The 20,744-nt window shown below is 36.7% G+C and overlaps 1 protein-coding gene across 1 annotated transcript in view; it reads right to left on the reverse strand.

The window, feature by feature from the left end:
- The window catches only part of LOC122718733 (zwei Ig domain protein zig-8-like), a 30,407-nt gene extending 12,560 nt beyond the window's left edge, over window positions 1-17,847 (reverse strand). Inside the window, exons 1-2 of the mRNA XM_043944027.1 lie at window positions 15,998-17,847; window positions 616-782 (exon numbers count right to left, since the gene is read on the reverse strand). Coding sequence (XP_043799962.1) covers window positions 616-782; window positions 15,998-16,043 — 213 coding nt within the window. The 5' untranslated portion in view covers window positions 16,044-17,847. The remainder of the gene's footprint in view (window positions 1-615; window positions 783-15,997) is intronic.
- Window positions 17,848-20,744: the final 2,897 nt, after the last annotated feature.

Genomic DNA, 20,744 nt, shown 5'->3' on the forward strand with positions numbered 1-20,744 from the left:
GAGAGAGAGAGAGGAGAGAGAGAGAGGAGAGAGAGAGAGAGAGGAGAGAGAGAGAGGAGGAGTTTTGAATGAAAGGATTTGTGTACACCACGGCGGCTTTTGTGCTCCACGATTGAATCGAGAAGCATCTTAAACCGTGTTTCGAGCTGTGAACCAGGGTGTCAGGTAAGACGCGGCCGCCATTGAAATTGCTTCCATCTGGGAGTCCGGTGTAAGCCGAAGTCAAACTGCTGTTGATTAGCTCGCGGTCCCTGTATGTCTATTAAGACCATCGTTGGCGGTGTATCAAACAGCAGCTTTCTTAGCCTGTTTCAATCACGATTTCAATGTCGTGATTATTATACGCGTTACAATCTCGTGTCTTTGAAACGGCGCTTTGTTTGTTTTTCCTTCGAACTTTTCCTTTCTCTTTTAATTAAAATTAAAAACGATCGAAACACAGATCGATTCGAAGTGAAATAAGCTCGAAATAATTCGATCGAAAAATTCTCTTCCGACCGGCTCTCGTATAATTTCCAATTATTTAATTTGAAGTTTGTATAAGTATAAGATAGAAAGATATTCTCAATTTTCGAGAAGTAAAAAAAAAAAAAAAAAATATAAGAAAAGACTCACCGTACGATTCCCGAGATTTTTCACTTTGCACACTAGATGCACGGTTTTCCCCACCAACCCGGTGAAGTTTGACTGCATCGAGGTGTCGAAATGGGGCCCTGTGCCGGGAGTTGGCCACTCCTCCAGAAAGTCGGTTCGAAAATTTCTTATACATGACGCTATACCACCTGAAACACGACAAAATTCAATTCCTTTCTTTTTCATCCTCTCTGCAAATATTTTGTAAACGATATTCTCGATTGCGAAAGCTATATTTATTCAACGCAAACTGAACGATTAACTCTCGAAGTCGAATCGGTCGAAATAAACATTACTTTTTATATGGTTGCTTGGTTAAAGAAAGAGAGAAAGAAAGGAAGAAAGAAACGCAATGACCGTTTATATACGTGTTTCGCTGAAAGGTCGCTTAAAGGACGTTTAAAAAACTTTACTGAAACGGCTGGACGATTCGAGAACGAAAACAGTTGAAAAAGAAAAAAGAAAGAAAGAAAGGAAGGAAGGAAGAAGAAGAGGCGAGAAAAAGATTCGGAATTGAATAATTTCGAGCTAACTGGCTGGCTATTCAGTTAAGCGATCTCTTGAGAGTTTGCATAAAGACGGGTGCGTCCTATGGGACGCAAGACATTTTGAAAAGCCGTGAAGTTTCAAAGAGATTAAAATGCGTGTCGACTCGCGAGCATATTCGCGAGAGGTAAAAAGTTTCAGAAAAGCTAACATATCGAATTTCCTTCGATGTTTTGTTGCTTATAATAATAATAAGATTCTCTGAGAGGAATATATATTCTATCTTATTGGCGAAAGATTATTTTTTCTCGATCGAGAAAATCGATCATCACGATCATCACGAAAATGGAAAATATTTTTTACGAATCTCTACGTATCTCTGTCTCCAAAGAGATTATGTTTCTTTTTTATTTATTTATTTATTTATTTTTTCATTCAGTTATCTTTCGTAACGCGATAGGATTTTCCAACCGATTGCAATATTCTATTCGAACATTTCGATGACACGAAACAGTTCGAATTCCAAATACGGAGAACGGAGAATAGATTGTAACGAGTGCCAGCCTCATTCGTTCAAAATATTTTTTTTTTTTTTTTTCATAGACACTCTCAGGTCGATTGTCGGCACGAATACGCATAATCTGCGTATTCCATCATGCGAGATCAACTCGATATAGAATTCATTGGGACACGCGCACTGCGAATGTTTCTCTTTGTATGTACACGAATCGTGATCGCCTCTATTCGACGTAACATCATGAACGATTCGATCAATTCGAATCTTTCGAAAGAAGAATGAGAGAGAGAGAGAGAGAGAGAGAGAGAGAGAGAGAGAGAGAGAGAGAGAGAGAGGAGAGAGGAGAGGAAAGAGAATGGAAAATTCGAATTGCACAAATATATAGCTTGAATAGAAATATCGCTTCATTAGCTATTCTCGAATTTTAAAATTTTATTATAGTGAAAAATTAAATCGAAATCGTATTATACGATTGTACGATATCGAGAATTTTGAATATTAATTTATCGTTTATTTCATCGAGTTATTATTATTCATATTATTTCCGTGAATTATTTATGCGAGTTTTATTAATTTATAATAATTTCCAGATACAAGGGGAATAATTGGGGAATTATTAAGAGCGTACTGTTTTTCGAATAAACTTGAAAACTTATTGTTCGTGGTGGAAATCCTGACTAACCAAAGGTACGCATTGGCGGTGAATCGGGAATCAGAACAAGTAGAGAACAGTTTTGCGAGGGTAACAGCCTGTAACGCGACCAATGGGTTTACCCAACATCGACCTGTTTTGCTCCTATTCTACTGAAATAACATCCATAGAGTGCCATTGTTCACGAATGATCGACTTTCCTTTTCTTTCCGTGCCATTTGATATCCTTAAATTGTTCCTTTCGAATTATACAGTGGGGGAAAAGCGCAAACAATCGTATATATTTTGTTATTTTATTTCTTTTCTATCGTGTCGATACGATATTCCTATTTCCACACAAAATTTCGAAGATACGTAATTTATTTTTTACAACGAAAGACACTTTGAATTTTACTAAATATTCTCTTCAAGATTACTTTGCTTACTTTTCATTGTTCACCATTAAAAAATTATTAACAAAAATATCTTTTCTTCGAAATACTTTAAATTAGGTTAGGTTAGATTAGATTTATCATTACAAATAATTGATTACGAAAATTAGTCCAATCAAATTATTAATTCAATTAAATAATCAGGTTTTTATTCAAATTTTTATTTAATTTTGATTTTATATGAAATTGAACGTTAGAATTAATATAAATAAATTAATATCGAAAAAAAATTTGCTTAATTTCTAATTTTATATCAAATTAGGTTAGGTTAACTTATCAATAACAATGACTAAATAAGAGTAAGTAAAGTACCAAAGTTAATTAAAATTTTCAACGTTATTCATTAATAATAATAATAATAATAATAATAATAATAATAATAATAATAATATGAAAATGAAAGTTCACTATAACGAATTTGAGAATATTAAAAAAATCATCGTGATCGAAGAATAATACATTTTTGTAAACATTTACCGATACTTTTTCTTAAAACAACTCTAATTTATTAATCTTTATCGATATTTATATATTTTTATTTACAATTATTTTCCGATTTAACACCGCACGAATTATCTACACGTAACGTAAATTTCGAAGAATGGAAATAAACAATGGTAGGAAAACATGAAGCGCTCTCTACCGAAGTTATAACGAACTGTAAAGTGGAATTGGAACGTGCGTGAAAGTTGCGCATAACGTTACGATCTCGCAAACTTTGAACCACCCAATAAAATCGATCTAGGTTATACGAGGTTAGGTTAGGTTAGGTTAGGTTAACAACTTTTTTTTAACGAAAACAAGTAAAAACCTTCGCGATATTATCATCACTCGTCGATATTCATCGATACAATTTTATTCATAAATATTTTCTTATATCCAGTTACGATATTATTAAAACACTTTACCGTACGTATATATTTCGAAAACGAAGAATGGAATACAAACAACGCTAGAAGAACACGAAACCGTTCCTTCTTGAATTTATAACAAATTGTAAAATGGAATTGGAAACGTGAAAGTTGGGGCATAGTGTTACGCTCTCTCGCGAAGTTTAGAGGCAATAAAATCGATCTGGGTAGAGGTAGGAGCGAATCAATGGAACGGGATAAAGTGAAATTTAAATAAACATCGGGATTTCGGGATAATACGTGAATACCGGGCGGATCCATTTGTTTCCCTCTGGAAAAAGAATGAGCGTAATCGTATATTTGATCCCGAAAATCCGATCAAAGGTTTTTCGAGAAACGGAAATCGAGAGGCGCGCGCGTTGAAAAGCCCGTGGATCAATGGGGGGAAAGCAAAGTTGAAACGTGGACAAGAATGCTAAGCTTTTCTTTGCGAATCCTCCCCTCTTCGAAATCATTCGCGTGTGGAGCACCACTTTCACAGTAGAAACTTCTCTTTCGTTAGTTTACTAGACCGTGCGCTCGTAGACTACGCTTCGAAGCTTTCCGCCCTAGAAGTGGTTAAGACGAGTTCACTCCGAGCGTCGTACAAGATACACGTCCCACCTCTCGCTTCACAGCCATTGATCCCCGAGAAAGAAACCCGATATACGTCTCTCCTTCCTATCTCTTTCTTTCTCCACAAGACGCTTCGGATATATTTATACGGTATTTAAAAATATCGTAGACATCCTCCTCCCGTTGGATTGTATTCTTCCTTATTTATTTTCCAACCAAGTAGGATGTTCTGTAGTTATAGGATGTGTTACTTAATATCCAAACGATATTATTATAGAGACTAGAAGAATCATGACATCGTAAAAATGGTTCTCCATCCAAACGAATCGAACCGTAAATGATATTTATTCGATCGTTTCGAATATTTATATAAACACATGTGTTGGGAAGGAATCGATATATATTTACAATTCGCGTATATAGGTATTATTTCGAAGCGAAGTATTACAAGCGTTTCCATTTCATTCTTATTTCTCACACTTGACACTTGCAGAATCGCGCGCGCTCTTAAAATTCTCTCCATTCTTTTCGATTCGTTACGTATTCATTAAATATTCGAAAAGTTCGAAAAATTCAAATACTTTCGTTCCCACATTATTCAATTATATCACTAAATCCGTAGCACAATGATTAATTACCAAAAATAATTAATAAAATTCACATTTCGAAATGCCAGCGTGTAACGAATTTCCCTCTCGACATCGAATTCCGCACAAATAACAAAAATTGCACATTGTCTCGAAAATATTCTCGGCCTTGTGCCAGATTCCAACAACCAACTGCTCACTTTTCTTCTTTTTCTTCTTCCTTTTCTTCGGCCCATTTGCCAGGATTCTTTGGAGAAACTTTATTTCTCAGCTTCCCAATCGCGAATGGGATAAAGCGGAAACACTGAGGCAAAAATTCAGGTATTCACTCCCCCTCTACCGCGTAAATTCATTTCACGCCGAACCGCGCCGGTTGGAACGAGCCTTTTCTGTCTCTCTCTTTCTCCCCTCTCCTCGTTTGCATTTTTTGGCCGCGTCTCGATGAACGAGCGACATTAACCAACCAACCTTTCGGGAGGATTGAATTTTTTCCTCCTCCACTTTTAAACCGATTCTAGATTAAATTATTCTATTCCGAGTTTGTTCAGATATATGCCGTACATTCAGAATTTTCATTCAATTTCCGCTCACCTTGTGCGACTCGCGATACACATTTGTGCGGTCACGCGAATAAAATTATTTTGCTTCTATCCTTCGCTCCGTTTACAGCCGAATGTCGCTCGCGTTTTGACCGAGTTTATTTCAAAATTTCGCGGATAGATGGCGGTACTTTCCCAATAAACGTCTCGACCTTATATACTCGTCGTATAACCGTCTTGTTTCTCGTATTAACGATATTACAACGAGATACAGTTTATTTTTGTCGCTTTATTACGTTTATTCCAACGATTCTTGGATATTAAATGTTGGAATGAGTTCTGACTGACTTTCGCATTCGATCTTTCTTACAAATCTAGTTCGAATAGTTAATGGAGTAAAGTAAGTGGCAAATTTTGAAAGAAACTTGAAATGAACGAAATTCTTTCACCATTCGCTCTCTCTCAATTCTCATTCGTCAATGGAATTCACTTGAAAATAACTTTCCGTGGATAAATTTCACTTTGCATCTCGTAACGGGTTAATTATAATAACTTTCGAACGAAAATTTTATTCTGAATTGATTATGAATTTATCCATTTTATTTATTTATTTTTTGTTTTTCGTCGAAAACATCGTTTACACGAGATTCTTGGAAAACGTATTCATTTCGAGGGATTTTTCTAAAGGAAAAAAAAAAAAAAAAATGAAAGTTCCAGCAACATAGGTTGTATTCCACGATTTTTTTCCCGGTGAAAAGAGGTCGAATAAGTTCGCAGCGAGTATCGGATAATCTATAATCCGGCGGCTGTGCCGGAAATTAATTTTGCGCTCGAATCTACTAATCCATCTTTGTTCCTCTCTTTGGAACGCTTCTTTTTTTTCCCTCCTCGCCTCCTCCGTAATTTTATCAGGAATATCTTCGCAAGAAAAATAACATCGTATCATCCGGAAAAATATCCTTCCAAGGATATGATCATGCGAATACAATGTCGCTCGAAATAATTAATATACTTATTATCTTATATATATATATATTATATATAAAACATTTATCAATGTCGAAAATATACATACACATCGAATTAATTTTTTTTTAACGACATGATTAATTTATTTGACGTTTTAACGATTCAATGCGTACCTCGGAATTCGTAACATTTATTTATTTATTTAGTATTTAACCGGCCAATATTGCATGCACGATTATAATAAAATAAAAACACAAATATACGTGTAATTACGAAACAAAATGAAAGTTTAATTAAACAAAAAGTATGATGAATTTATTAATCCATTTAATTATTTTAAACAACATTATCAAAATTTACGATTGAGGAATAAAATGTAAAAAAACGTGACTTGATCCAAAAAGATATATCCATGAAAGCTTAATCGTGAACGGATGCGACAAGCGGGACGACCGATTTTCCGCTCGAACTTTATCCGGGGCGGGAAAAAATTTAGCGTCGCAAGATGGTTGAATAAGTAACTGGTTCAGAGCCAGAGAAGTTTCCAGGGGGAACAAGCTCTTCGAAGCGCGGTGACGCGGATCTTCCCTCGGCCACCACATAAGATGTCACATCTCCCCTCCTCTCTCCTCTCTCCCAGTCATCTTCCTCCACTTTTTGAAACGTTCCAACTTTGCACCATGCTCTCGATCCATGATGGTCCGTCAACATCCTTCGCCCATTACAATATCCATCCTATCTAAAAATTAATATAATTTTCCATCATCCATTTTTCAACTTTACGCCTTTTCTCTCTTTCGTGCGCGTTTCGACTCTATTTCGAAAAGTTCAAACTCATTTTTTTTACATCCGATTTTTCGAGGATATCGAAGTGAAATATTTATAATTTATATTTACACAAGTATTTACAAAGTTTATCAAAAGAGCGAATGATTGTAATAATAATAATAATAATTTTCATTCTCTCGAATGTAAAAATGACGAAAGGATTCTCTCGAAAGGATTCCAAGGAATTTGCGAATAAATTGGAGAGCGAGATTCTCGCGAGTTGCGAGTCTCAAGAGTACTGTTTCTCTCATAGAAGACGGACACCGCGTTGAGAGTGAAAATTATTCTCTGGGATAACCATCGTGATTCCCACGTTATCGAGAGTGATTCAAGAGGATATTTTTATATATATCTCGAGCGTACATAACGTCGATAATTCGAATATCGATTATTCGAATTTTTCATTCGAATCCACGGGGAAAATGTTTACATACCGAGAAAAATATTTTATCTCCGGTTCACAACAGGTTTGATTTTTATTTCCATTTTAGCTTTTGTTCGTGGGAAAAAAGTAGCCGATGTTTCGTTCGTTCCTTTTTCAGAGGCGAGTTATTTATCTATATTTAAAGGGGAACTCGTTTTCTTTAACGGTCGCTCAATAGACGGGTATAATGTAGGAGATTCGAGAACACGAACAATTATTAAAAAGAATCAATTGAATGGAAAACTGGTCACAAAGCAACCAGCATAATTTTCAACATTTTGTCGTTGAAGCCTTCTCTCCTCCTCCCTTTTTTAATATTTCTAATAGCTTCGAGCCTATTACAAGACGTTCAAGTTTACACAAAACTAATCCCTAAGCAAAGAGATATCGTTTCAAGAGACAGTCAAAAGCCACTCGTCTCTGATTTTCCAGAAATTCCTCCTTTTCAAGAAGCTCAACGTTTAAGTACGTAAAATAGAATTTCAAAGCACAAAGGAAAATGCATATCTCCTTGATAATTTTATCACTGTTTATTTTCGCGTTATCACGCATAGTGTTTATATTGTACAATTTTATTGTATAATCTCAAACTATAATTTCAACTTATCCAAGTTATTTTCTATAACTTCTAAAGAAGAAGAAGAAAATGTTCCAAAAATGTTTCTACAATTCGATTTAACGAAATTGAATTCAATCAATCGAGATTTCTCTGATCAATTAAATTCATCTTTGTCCTTTACTTTCACAACTATCAACCAATCATTCTATATAAAATATTAAGCGGGAAACTTGTCATACCTATACATCTCGACGCGTGAAATTGATGGAACATGAAAATTTTCCAATTTATCATAATTTATCGATAACGATCGAATCGTCTATCGATAGATAATATCTCACCGTGTGAAAATTACTAATGAGTTTACGATTCAATTTTCGTAGAAACGAAAAATTGCAACAACCATCGAGGGAAATGTTTCTTCGAAAAAAAGTCGACGTTTCTCGTATCGAGATTTTTTACAGCGTGTGATGAGATTTTGTATGAGTGAATGCATCGTTTCTTTTTTTTTTTTTTTTTTTTTATAAAAAATCTCTTAAAAAAAAGTATTCGAAACTTTGGCTGGATATTTTTAGGTATCAACGGGTATTATATAAGCGTACGGGAGCGTAATCGAAGGAGGATGCATGCCGATATCCGGTTTGATCCCCCTACAAATCGACAGAGGTATTTTCTATCGATCCTGTACACCTCGCCGGCCACTTTAATCCACGAGCGTTTCGAGCAAGGACGATCACGGAGAATCATTATTTTCGTTAACGCGACGCTTTGTCCGGCATCTATCGAGGCATTCTTGGCAAGTGATGGGTTTAAAACCACTTGTTTTGAGACATGTCTCTGAGATTAAAATGTAACGCTTGTAGAGGGGGAGGGAGGAAGCGAAACACAGATACGCGAAACAAGTGTCAGCGCAGATTCGAGCGATGGGTTTAACCGGCTCGCGATCGTGAACAAGATATTTCGCAATATAATAATATAATATGAATGTCGTTGCTATAATATGCTGAATTTGTCGAATTTCGAGAGTTGATTATCAGAATTATAATTTTCAAGTGAGTATCGAGAGTGACTAGAGGATAATTAATTTTCACTTTGCATTCCACGATAGATGTATAATAATGAAGTGATAATAATAAAAATAAATGGATGCATAATAACGAATGCATAATGATTCTTTTAATAAATTTAATATTTTTATAGTATAGAATGAATTATATTTTGCGTCGTGAAATATTTTGTTCGTGGCTCTCAAATCCATCGATCGAAACACTTTTATAGATTATTTATGGAAATTATATTCCATTGGGAAATTTATATTTCGTCCATAATATCGTTGATCGAAGCATCATTTTGTGAACCATTTCTTTGCACCGTGTCGAACCCATCACTCGAATCGATACCTAACCTGCATCACAGGTTTTTAATTTGTATAACATTTCGCGAAATATTTTCTTCATAAAACCATCGATCACTCCAGCACTTCCACATTACTTTTACTGTTTTGCATCAAACCCATCACTCGAATCGACGACTAACCTGTACCTTTTAACTTCTATAGATTATTCATATCGCGGAATATCTTGCTCATAATACTGTAAATCGAAGCATCACCATTTTCAAATTACGCGAACCATTGTTTTGCAACGTCTCAAATCCATCACTCGAAACGTCGCCTGCATCATAATGCGTTTAAACTTTTATAGATCGTTTGTATCGTGGAATATCTCATCTATATCAATGCTACTGATCGAAACATCACTTCACCACTTCCATTAACCGTGAACGATTGTTTTGAAAACTCATCACTCAAACCCATCACTCGAATCATCTGCATCACAACGCGTTTTAATTTTTATAGATCGTTTGTATCGTGGAATATCTCGTCTATATCAATGCTATTGATCGAAACATCACTTCACCACTTCCATTAACCGTGAACCATTGCTTTGCAACATCTCAAACCCATCACTCGAATCGTCTGCATCACAACGTGTTTTAACTTCTATAAATCGTTTGTATCATGGAATATCTCGTCTACAATATTATTGATCGAAATATCACTTCCATTAACCGCGAACCATCGCTTTGCAACGTCTCAAACCCATCGCTCGAATCGACGCCTGCACCAGACAAAGAGCGTTTCAACTTCTGATAGACCGTTCGAATATCGTCCAATATCTCGTCCACGACACAATATACAAATTACATCCCATCACGGAATAGTCTCGTCCAAATGAATCTTAAACCGATTAACTCGATAATAATAATCGAAACTCTCCATCACTTCCAACCATTACCATTGCTTCGCCTTAAATCTTAAAACTCGCCACAACATAGTTTCAATGTCCTTGAGCTATTTTACGATCGTGCCACCGAAATGGAGTGGACGTTCGGTCGAATCACGTTTTCACGTTATAAATACGAGACGGCATCTATATCGCCCTATAAACACCTCGTGGCGAAGGTTGGATGGCCGATTCACTACCTCCGGCCTCGTTCTCGACGGATGAACGATCAAAGTGGATTCGCGAGCTCCATCTCATTGTCCCCCATAATCCGAACAGATTAAACAAGACGACGACTCCGAACCTGCTAAGCTTCCAAATCAATTCTCTCTCTCTCTCTCTCTCTCTCTCTCTCTCTCTCTCTCTCTCTCTCTCTTCAGAATTTTAATATTCCGCGACATTTCGTAGAAACTTTTTTTTTCCCCCCCCCCCAGAAAAGCGTGGTAGTCCACCGCAACGCTTTTCACCCTTTCCTCGATTTCTCTCACCTCTCGCGCCACCCTTCGTTTTTTCCCACCCTCCCCCGCTCCCCCCATACGGATATTTTTCGAAACGATCGAAACGCCGTATCTTCTCGTACCTTTCGTTGATATTTTCGAGCAAATATTTTTTATCGCCACGTTCCTCGAAATCGACTTCGCCGATTGGCCGATGAAAATGGTCGACGAGTTTCCAAACATCGTGGGATGGAAAAAAAATTCGATGCACGTAGAGATCTAGAGCTGCAAATATTGTCGACACCTAACTCCGAATGGGTGAGCGGCCCCGTGCGAAAAAGCGAAACTGGGAACGGTGATTTTCAATTTCCACACGATTCTCGCGCGTTTGTTTTCGTCACGGGTTCGACGTTTCGTCACCACTTGTTGTGTCGGGACGTTGATGTTCCAGTGGAAATCAATAGAATCCATGAAACGAGGCGATCTCCTTGCAACGACGAGTGACTCTGCGCTCAATCCAATTATCTATCTCGTTCTCTCTCTCTCTCTCTCTCTCTCTCTCTCTCTCTCTCTCTCTCTCTCTCTCTCTCTCCCCTCCCCCCTCTCTCCCTCTCTCCTTCGCGATAAGATTCGAATTAACGATGATTCATACAACGAAGGGGAGGGGGAGTTCCCCTCCCCCCTGGAATTCTAAAAGAGTTTAAAATATTCCACGATGTAATCCTTTGGAATAATAGCTTAAAAAAAAAAATTATATAATATATATAAATTATATATATTATATAAATATTTCGCTTTTTCAATATCCTGACAGGATATTTTTCGATTGATTCTTAGAAAAAATTGAAAATAATTGTAATAATATAATATATAATAATATATAATAAAATAATATAATAAATATATAAATAATTGTTGGAACTGTTATCAAACATCTCGTGATGAGATATTTGAGTTTAATTTATCCTTTTAATTCTATCTGCGTTGTCGAGACAATTGAAACGAACCAACTTTTTTTCTATGTGTATACTTTATTGAAATGTAATTTTATTTGGAACCCCTTTAAAAAATCGGAAATTTAAAATATCCTTTTTTGGATGAGAAAATATATTATGATAAAGTAATCTAAGAACCATGATCAAACTATCACTGTATCTGTTTCATTCGATGTGAAACAGATCGATGTAGAATAATGAAGATTGATAGAGCATTGGAACAAATAGGTATAGACAAATCTACATTAAGTTAATCGTCAATGATCGTTCACAGTCGTAAACGAGTTTCCACGTTGGATGAATGTGAGAAAATTTGCCTTCGTGATATCGTTAATCGTTGGCAGTTAAAAATTCTTAATTATAAAGAAACATTGAATAATTTCCAATAATTCGAGAAAGAACGAAATCACGTTCTCTCTCCATTTTCCACCAATCGATTCGATTTCGTTGTTCGTTTCACCTCAGATCAGAATCGAAATCAAAGATGCTTGATCCCAAGACGACGAGGAAGAGGAGAAGAACCAAGCAAGATCAATTTTCCATTTGAGACAAACCTACGCGCGAAGATAATAACGAAAAAAACTTAAAAAAAATAATAATAAAATAAGTAAAAAAAATGTTGAAAAAAGTGTAAATGTTCCTGAAAAAAATTGCTGCTTAAAAATTTTATAATTCGCGCTAATTCTTTCATCCATCAATATTTTCCTTTTCCGAAAATTTTAAACAAAGGTAAAATCTATATTTACTTAACTTGTTGTATTTAAATAGAATGACATATTTTTTGCAACATATTCTCTATAAAAAAGCTGCTAAACTATTCATAAATATAATAGATACTTTATAGAAATAGAATTATGCATAAAGAACAATATATCATTCTCTATAAAAAACTGCTAAATTATAGATACTAAACTATAAATAGAATTAACTCTGTGAAAAACTATTATAACTATTTATAAATAGAATTCTAAATAGAACTATAAATAGAATTATATATTCTTTAATTTAGAATATTATTCTCTACGAAAAAAAAAAACTATTAAATTATCTACAATAATTTATTAACTCTCGAAATTTTTCGACAGATTAAAATTCACGATTAAATTCGGGAATTTCAATTAACGAGGAGATCGAGAAATCGCTTTAGCCGGGAAAACAAAAGAGGGCAGCAGATTCGGGTGCAGAGAAGGTAACCGTGTCTGTGACGTTTCAGTTCTACGGAGCGGCGGAAAACGGGGAGGGACGTAGGTAAACCGTTTACGCGAGAACGATGTTTCGAGAATGTTCCTCGCGGTCAACGAGACCTAACCTGGAACACGTTGCACTTTGAATAAAGAACCGATTTTTTTTTCCATTCTCTCCGTTTTCTTCATCCTTCTGTCATCGATCTGTTCTGTCCCGATATACATTAATTTATAAAATTGTTTCGCTGCACGATGAAACGATCGAGGCGAGAATTTGTGCTCGCGGAAGAGGATTATTAGATTTCGTTATTTGCGATTAGATTTAACATTGATCGATTTGTGGATTGACAAATTTTTTTTTTCTAACGAATTGCTTCGTGAGTCCTTCGATACCAAGGTGAAATCAAATTAATATTATTTTCAAAGGTATTGAATTACATTCTATATTAAGAAAAATAGAAGAATTCTGTGAAAAACTATTATAACTATTTATATATTTTATATATTATATATATTATATATATTATATATTTTCTGGACGAGCGATGAAAACGAAAATATTTTTATACGAAATTGGTAATAATAAATATTTTTTGAATGAATGAAAAAAAATTCAACGACGATTTTTATTCTTCTTCGTTTCAATATCGAATAGAATCGAATAGAATGGAAAAATAATTATACCGCAATCGTAAGAAAATATATGGACGAATAGTAGAAAACGATCTCTCGATTATTATTGCGATTCGTTCGTGTTAGTTCCCTTTCATTGTAACTTTTTCACGAAAGCCACCAGTTCTCCAAAGAAAATCTCGACTCGTTGGAAGAAAGAAGACGCCGAGAGATTATTCGTGCGTTAAATCGTGCTAACCTTCCCAAACCTTTTTCCATTATTATTGTCTTAACCTTCATCAAGCCTAAACAAAGACACTTGCTTAAATCGTATATTTTTGATACACACAATCCCTGATTATCCCTGATTATTATCTTGTTACGACTGTCAGAGTTGAGCATTAACTCGTTGAGTTAAACTGGTGGAAAGAAATTTCGCAAAAAGAAACGCTTATTTTCTTTCTTCGCAACGATGTGTATTTAAAATAAATATAAAATAAATAGCTTCTAATCGATTTGATTAGATCCAAATGATTTAAAAGTAGAAACTAAAAAAAGATTAACTATTATTATATATACTATAATGATATAATTGAATTTATATAGAGATATATATGTAGAAATTTCTATTGAAATTTTTTTTTAACTATAACCTCGAATGCATCAGAATAGGCATAGAATTCTAATTCTTCACATATCTAATAATATAATAATATAATAATTCTTTTATTAAAGATAGTTTACTTTTTAAATGTAATTTTATTCTAACAGTTAAGATAATAATTACTCTAAAAAATACTTAATAAAATGAAAATAATTTTTACGATTTTTAATATTCGAATTATACCTTCTCTGCTATCACTTACAGTGTCAAGATTGTTAATGAAACGTCCAAAGTGGGGATACCCTTTTGCCCCTCTGCGCCGTCCTACGAGACTTCTTTCCACCAGTAACCAGTTGAAGATATTTCGAATAAAATTACTCGAAGTAACTACTTATTTAAAATGTTTTCGAGTTTAACGTTTTATATTTTGTTTTTCTTATCTACGACTATTATTATTATTATTATGTTTCAAACGATAAAATAAATAGCTTTATTCGCAAGTTCAATGATTAAATTTTACCGCCGGCTCAGTACCGATCAATTTTTCTAACTTAAAGACAACTTATGCTGAGCTCTCGAATAAAAAATAGAAAGAAAGAAAAAGAGAGATAGAGATAGAGATAGAGATAGATAGATAGATAGATAGATAGATAGATAGATAGATAGAGAGAGAGAGAGAGAGAGAGAGAGAGAGAGAGAGAGAATCGTCCGATATCTATGGATGCGAAGATACTTCATATGCAATTGATACTTCGTCGCATACGACAAATAAATGGTTTCTTTGTAACTATGCCTAGTAAAGAGTCGGGCGTGGTTACAATATGAATTCACTTACCGTTATGGAAATATAGAAATATGGAATATGGAATATGGAAAAATATGTATATACATGTTTGTTCGACAACCATCAACCATCACCAACGCTATCAACGCGAACAAGATGAAGTCGAACAATTGCATAACAACGATGAAAGGAAATACATATGGAAAGAAGAATCTTTTATTCTTTTCTCTTTCGAAAAATACGAATAGAAATTGTGGATAAATATATATATATATATATACGAATGAGAAGCAGCGAAGGGCAGTCGAGAAGAAAAAGAAACTGAGATCATCTGGGTTTGTGATGAGCAAGTTCTAAATTAAATACACGGAATGCATATAGAAGATTGGACGCGTACAATCAGGCTGGAGTCCATCAAATTCAATCAAAGATATATATATATATGTATATATGGGAAGATAGCTCCACCCTGGCGCGCTCGCGCGGGACGAAATGTTGTGTCAAAGTGTGGCTGGGATCGAGAGGGATGTCATGAATAATACAAGGCAGTGGGTCAGTCGACGGTGGAAAAACCATCGATTTGCAAGTCAAACGAACTCGAGTGTCTTACTTAGTTAAATGAAAAAAAAATGAAGGGAAAGAAAATGAAAATTGATTACATATATATTCGTTTCGAATTGTTTAAGCCGCCGCTCGAGACAGTGATGAAAACAAGAACGAGACGAACGAATTAAAAACGCTCGATAAAATAATTTCCACACTAATTTTTAATCGACGTAGAGATTAATCGCACTCGATCTTTTAAGAAAAAGAAAATTGATTATACGTATTCATTTCGAATCGTTTAAGTCGTTCGGGACAGCGATGACAACACAAATGAGATGAACGAATTAAAAACGCCCGATCGATAAAAAAAATTTCTACACGATACGATTAAATCGCAATCGATTTCTTTTACAGAATTAAGTTTCTCGAATTTTTTCGTTTTTTTCCAAATTTACTTACCAAAAGAAATGATAAAACAGACGAGTACGGGAAGAGAAGTAGACATCGCTTTTCCTCGGCGAGGTTCTTTCACATATTGACGATATACACTATCTCACACGCATTTCGCAATCGTTTCACGCCGTGTCACGCATCCTTCACCACCCTAACTTCACCACTTTCTCGATCGGGGCGGCATTTCGCGCGATCAATCGCAATCCCTTGCACTTCACCACTTCTATCTATCACTTTGCTACAACACCTTCATGACATACACTCGCGCTCTTTCCACTCTTCGCCTCCACTCTTCTTCCTCTTTCCTTCAGAAAAGGAAGAGGAGAGAAAAAAAAACAGCAACAAACAACTCGCGCTCGAGCTCGATGTTTTATTCACTCGATGAAAATATTCAGTGGAAAATGTATAACGTAACGTAACGTAACGTAACAACGTACAAACCCCCGATTGTAGACGCGAGAAACCCCGCTAATGAATGTAATTAACGACGTGGGACGAAGGGAGGGAAGGCGGGGGAGGGGGGGAGAGAGAGGGGTTATTTCGTGGACGGGTGGCGGTACGGCGTCAGTTTGCACTCTGGCCTAAGATCGAAGAGAAATAGAGAGAAAGGGGGGAGGGAGGAGAAAGAGAGAGAGAGAGAGAGACAGAGAGAGGTCGGTCGGTCGACGCTTTTATGCCTCTCGCCGCATTCACCGCCGCAAAGTCGTTCGCAATGCATTAGGCGGCGAACTCGTTAAAGTAATTTCCCCGACAACCTAGACGTTCCATCGATCATTCCTTCTCCTTCTCCAGCGCATCCTTTCCTCGAATCTTGCCTATATATATATATGTATGTATATGTATATTCCTTTCCTTTCGATCGAAAACTCAATTATCTTGTTTGTCGCGCAACGTACACATTTCCTTCCTTCCTCTTCGATGTTCCTCTTTCTTTCCTCCTCGTGTGCCAAATCGTGATAATGTGAGCGGTCGAAAGGATCTTTTTTATCACCGGAAACAAGATTCTCTTCAACATCGACGCGCCATCGAATTCCCACTGTCTGGATTTCCTCGCGCAACAAGCCTTGTAAATTTTTTTCTATGAAAGAAGATTTCCTTTTGTCAAACGACGTGAAATAATTTGCCGATTTAATTTCGTGTATATGGGAAACAACGTTGATTTCCAGACAAGATTCGAATGAGATTCAGCCTCGGCGAACGATGATCCGATACGTCGGCCAGTTCACCGAGCAAATCACATGAAAGATTCGTGGCCGACTACTACGCATCCTCTCTAGATCGGTGGACTTTCTGGATTCTCTCTCCCTCTCTCTCTTCGAGTTATCCACTCGCGCGTGCACTCCCGTCGAAAATCGATCTCGTGGATCGATCTCGGATCTCTGTATCTCGAAGGGGAAGGGTTTTTTGAAAAATGGTTGGAACCGCGTTTTTACGCGAGTGTCCTCGTCGTCAATGTTCCATCCATGTCCCGTTCCAGGTTCACCGAATCACGATTCACCCAGTGTTACGTCACTGCAACACATTTCTCGTTCGAGGCTGTTCGATCTTCTCGTATTCACCATGCATCACTGATCCTCTTCTAGCTACCTCGCCCTCTCACAGATCTCCCCTTCTTCTTTGTGCACAATTTTTAAAAATAACTTGTAGAAGGAGAAGGAGAAAGAGGAGGATAAAGAATCCACACAGTCCACGCGATCACGACGGTCGGAATATCGCCTCCTCCTGAACAGAGAACGACGGGAGAGAGAGGGAGAAAACGGAGAAGCGGCAGTGGCGTTTGACGTTTTGACGGAACGCGCGCGACGGAGGAGAAGGTCGCGGCTGTTTCGAAACGACGATGCTCCCGCGTCAAGGATAGCCGAGGGACTACATTGCGCGAGCGCCGCTCGAGCCTCGAGCACGCAGCCGCCCCGTGCATCCTCCTCTCTACTCCGTAACCGTCACTCCAACACCTTTGCGCAACCCCGTGTCCGTGTCCCTTGCTCGGTCGAGTATGAGTGAGGGGCGCGCATGCGCATGCGCGCCCCTCACCTGTGTCGCGCGTGTGTCCATAGCTCGCTCGCTTGTGCATCGTACCACCACCCTCCTCTTCCTTCTTCTTATTCTTTCGCCACTTCTCTCCTCTCCTCTTATTTCCCTTCCGCTATTGTACCGTTCAACCGTTTTCTCTTCTCTCTCTCTCTCTCTCTCTCTCTCTCTCTCTCTCCTTTCTCCTTCTCAACTCTTTCTTCTTCCCCTTCCGAGATTCCCTTCTGAAAGGGGAAGATGATGGACGGTTCGATGGACGTGTAAGAGAACGCACGAATCCGATTATGAATTATACGGGATACGTATAATTGAAGAAAGGGAGGGATCGAAATCAATTTCGCGGTGACCGAACGACTCGATTCGACTCGACTCGACTCGACTCGATTCGAGCATGAGAGAGAGAGCAAAAAAGGAGAGAAAACGCGATGAATAATGGAAGGTGGGGATGATATCTTTTCTTTCTTTCTTTCTCTTCTTTTTTTTTCTCCTCGATCGATTTTAGAATATATTGAAAATATGGAGGAAAAGGAGGGGAAGAATTTTCGATTATTGATTATTGAAAAAAATTGGGGGAAGAAGGAGGGAAAGATCGACGGTCTGTCTACACTGTCTGTGTAATTGACTACTGACCGAGTCGAGTTTCGCCATGCGGAAAACACGAATATGGAGACTCAGTCTGATCGATGTGTATATATTGAAGAGGGTTCGAATGGGTCCACGTATCTCGAAAAGGAGATTTCATCGTATATATTAACCACTGGTTATTAAATCGGCCAACTTCCTCCTTCAAGTTCTGTGATTACGATATAGTCCCACGATGGAAATTCGTTTCGCGTCACTTTGGTTTCCAATTGAGAATATTTTCTTCTCCGAGAATTATTTCTTCGTACATTGTTTGTGGATCAAGAAGACACGATTCATCGATGGAATTTCGTAATTCCGTATACGGGATACGCAAATACAAATGTTATTATACGCCGAAGTAGCATAATTTTCCATTCGAATTGTAGAAATCGCTACTTCTATCGCTTTCCACGTTCAATTTTTTTACGGTCGCCGGAACGGATGGAACAAAAGATCAACGAACAGTAGACGATGCTCGACGAATGAATTTCGCTACTCACGAGTTTTTCCACTGTTGCTACAAATTCGCCCCATTCGTTTCAAACCTTTTATATCGGTCGCGATCTATATTGCGTTCCCAACTTCTGTCTACAAATTTTTTTTTTTTTTTTTTTTTACGATATTTTTTATATACAAGTAACAAAGCTTAACAAAGCCGATAACGATAAAATTACAAGATAATAACATCTCTCGTCGTTTGTAATCCCGTTCAACAACTTTCCCTACAACGTCGAACAAACTATTTACGTTTTACCTCAAACTTGCATCGAGTTACGAGAGAACATCCTCGAAAACTTGCTCACACGTAGAATTCATATATATATATATGTACATATATATATATATATATATATATATATATATATATACTCGCTTAAAGAGGGGGGATAGAACGAGTTGATTCTTCTCCATTTTCACACACACACACACACACATTTCCACGGTTTATATTCGCGCCGAGAACTCACAAATGAGTCGTTGAGTCATTGAAATTGAAAAAAAAGTATTTCAAGGATTTCGAGGATAATATGCGCCCGATGATACGCTATTTTATAATTCGTCTTCGCGTCGGGAAGGAGCGAAATGGAGGAGAGAATAAAGAGAGAGGGGAAAGAAGCGCAACGGAGAACGAAGTACAGAGAAAGAGATCGATAGATAGAACGATTCGCGCGTTCTAGATTTTTCGACCAAGTGCTCGCTGCCTTTTATTCGAATTACCGACAGAGGAAAAAAAAGGAGATTTAACGACGAGATTCCACGACTTTGTCAAAAAAGAAAGAAAAAAAAAAAAAAAAAGGAGAAGAGAACCGATTCAAAAATTGTCGAAAAATACTCGAACAGGGAGTAATAATATTTTCGATTGCACCGATATACCGCGATATACACCGGGTAACGAGAGTATATCGAACGCTTACATTTGCAATTTTTGACGAACGAAATGTATACGTTAAAGAAATCTTGTTTAATACAATGAGAGTGTATAGGAAGAAAAGTCAAGATTATGTCAGCAAAATTTGAAAATGATTCAATTTATGCAGTAGTTATAAACACGCGCTAATAGGTTACAAAAATATTCGAATACGTTGTTGACAGTTTCTATACATTTGTATACAAGTGAGAGAATTTTTACGTTCGGTTGATGTCAACCTCGTTCCATTAACAATCGTTCCATTAACAATAACATAAAAGTATGCTGCGATATAATATTCAAAATGAATCCGTATTATTTATTTCATATATATTTCATATATATCTTTCATATATAGCCATCTTTCATATATATATACACATTACGAGAGCCGATATTAGAGAACATTCTTAGAATGCTCGAAGGAAATCGCGATAAATAGGTACCGCCAAGGGGGAATTTCTTTGAAGTTTTTACGTCTTCTTTCGGAGGGCAAGTAGTATACGCTCGAACGGAACGAATCGTTCGAGGCGAAGATTTCAATCCGACGGATGGATAAAACCGGACTGCTTCAATGCTTCTCGTTCGATCAAAATTTCTCAATAAAAATTTAGACTCTCGAAGATTCGCATTGCGTTCGTTCATTTGTTACTGGACAAGTTCCGAAATTGGAAATTACACCTTTGTTTATAA

This window comes from Apis laboriosa, unplaced genomic scaffold, assembly GCF_014066325.1.
Source record: "Apis laboriosa isolate Shangri-la unplaced genomic scaffold, ASM1406632v1 scaffold68_cov148, whole genome shotgun sequence".
Taxonomy (NCBI): Eukaryota; Metazoa; Arthropoda; class Insecta; order Hymenoptera; family Apidae; genus Apis; species Apis laboriosa.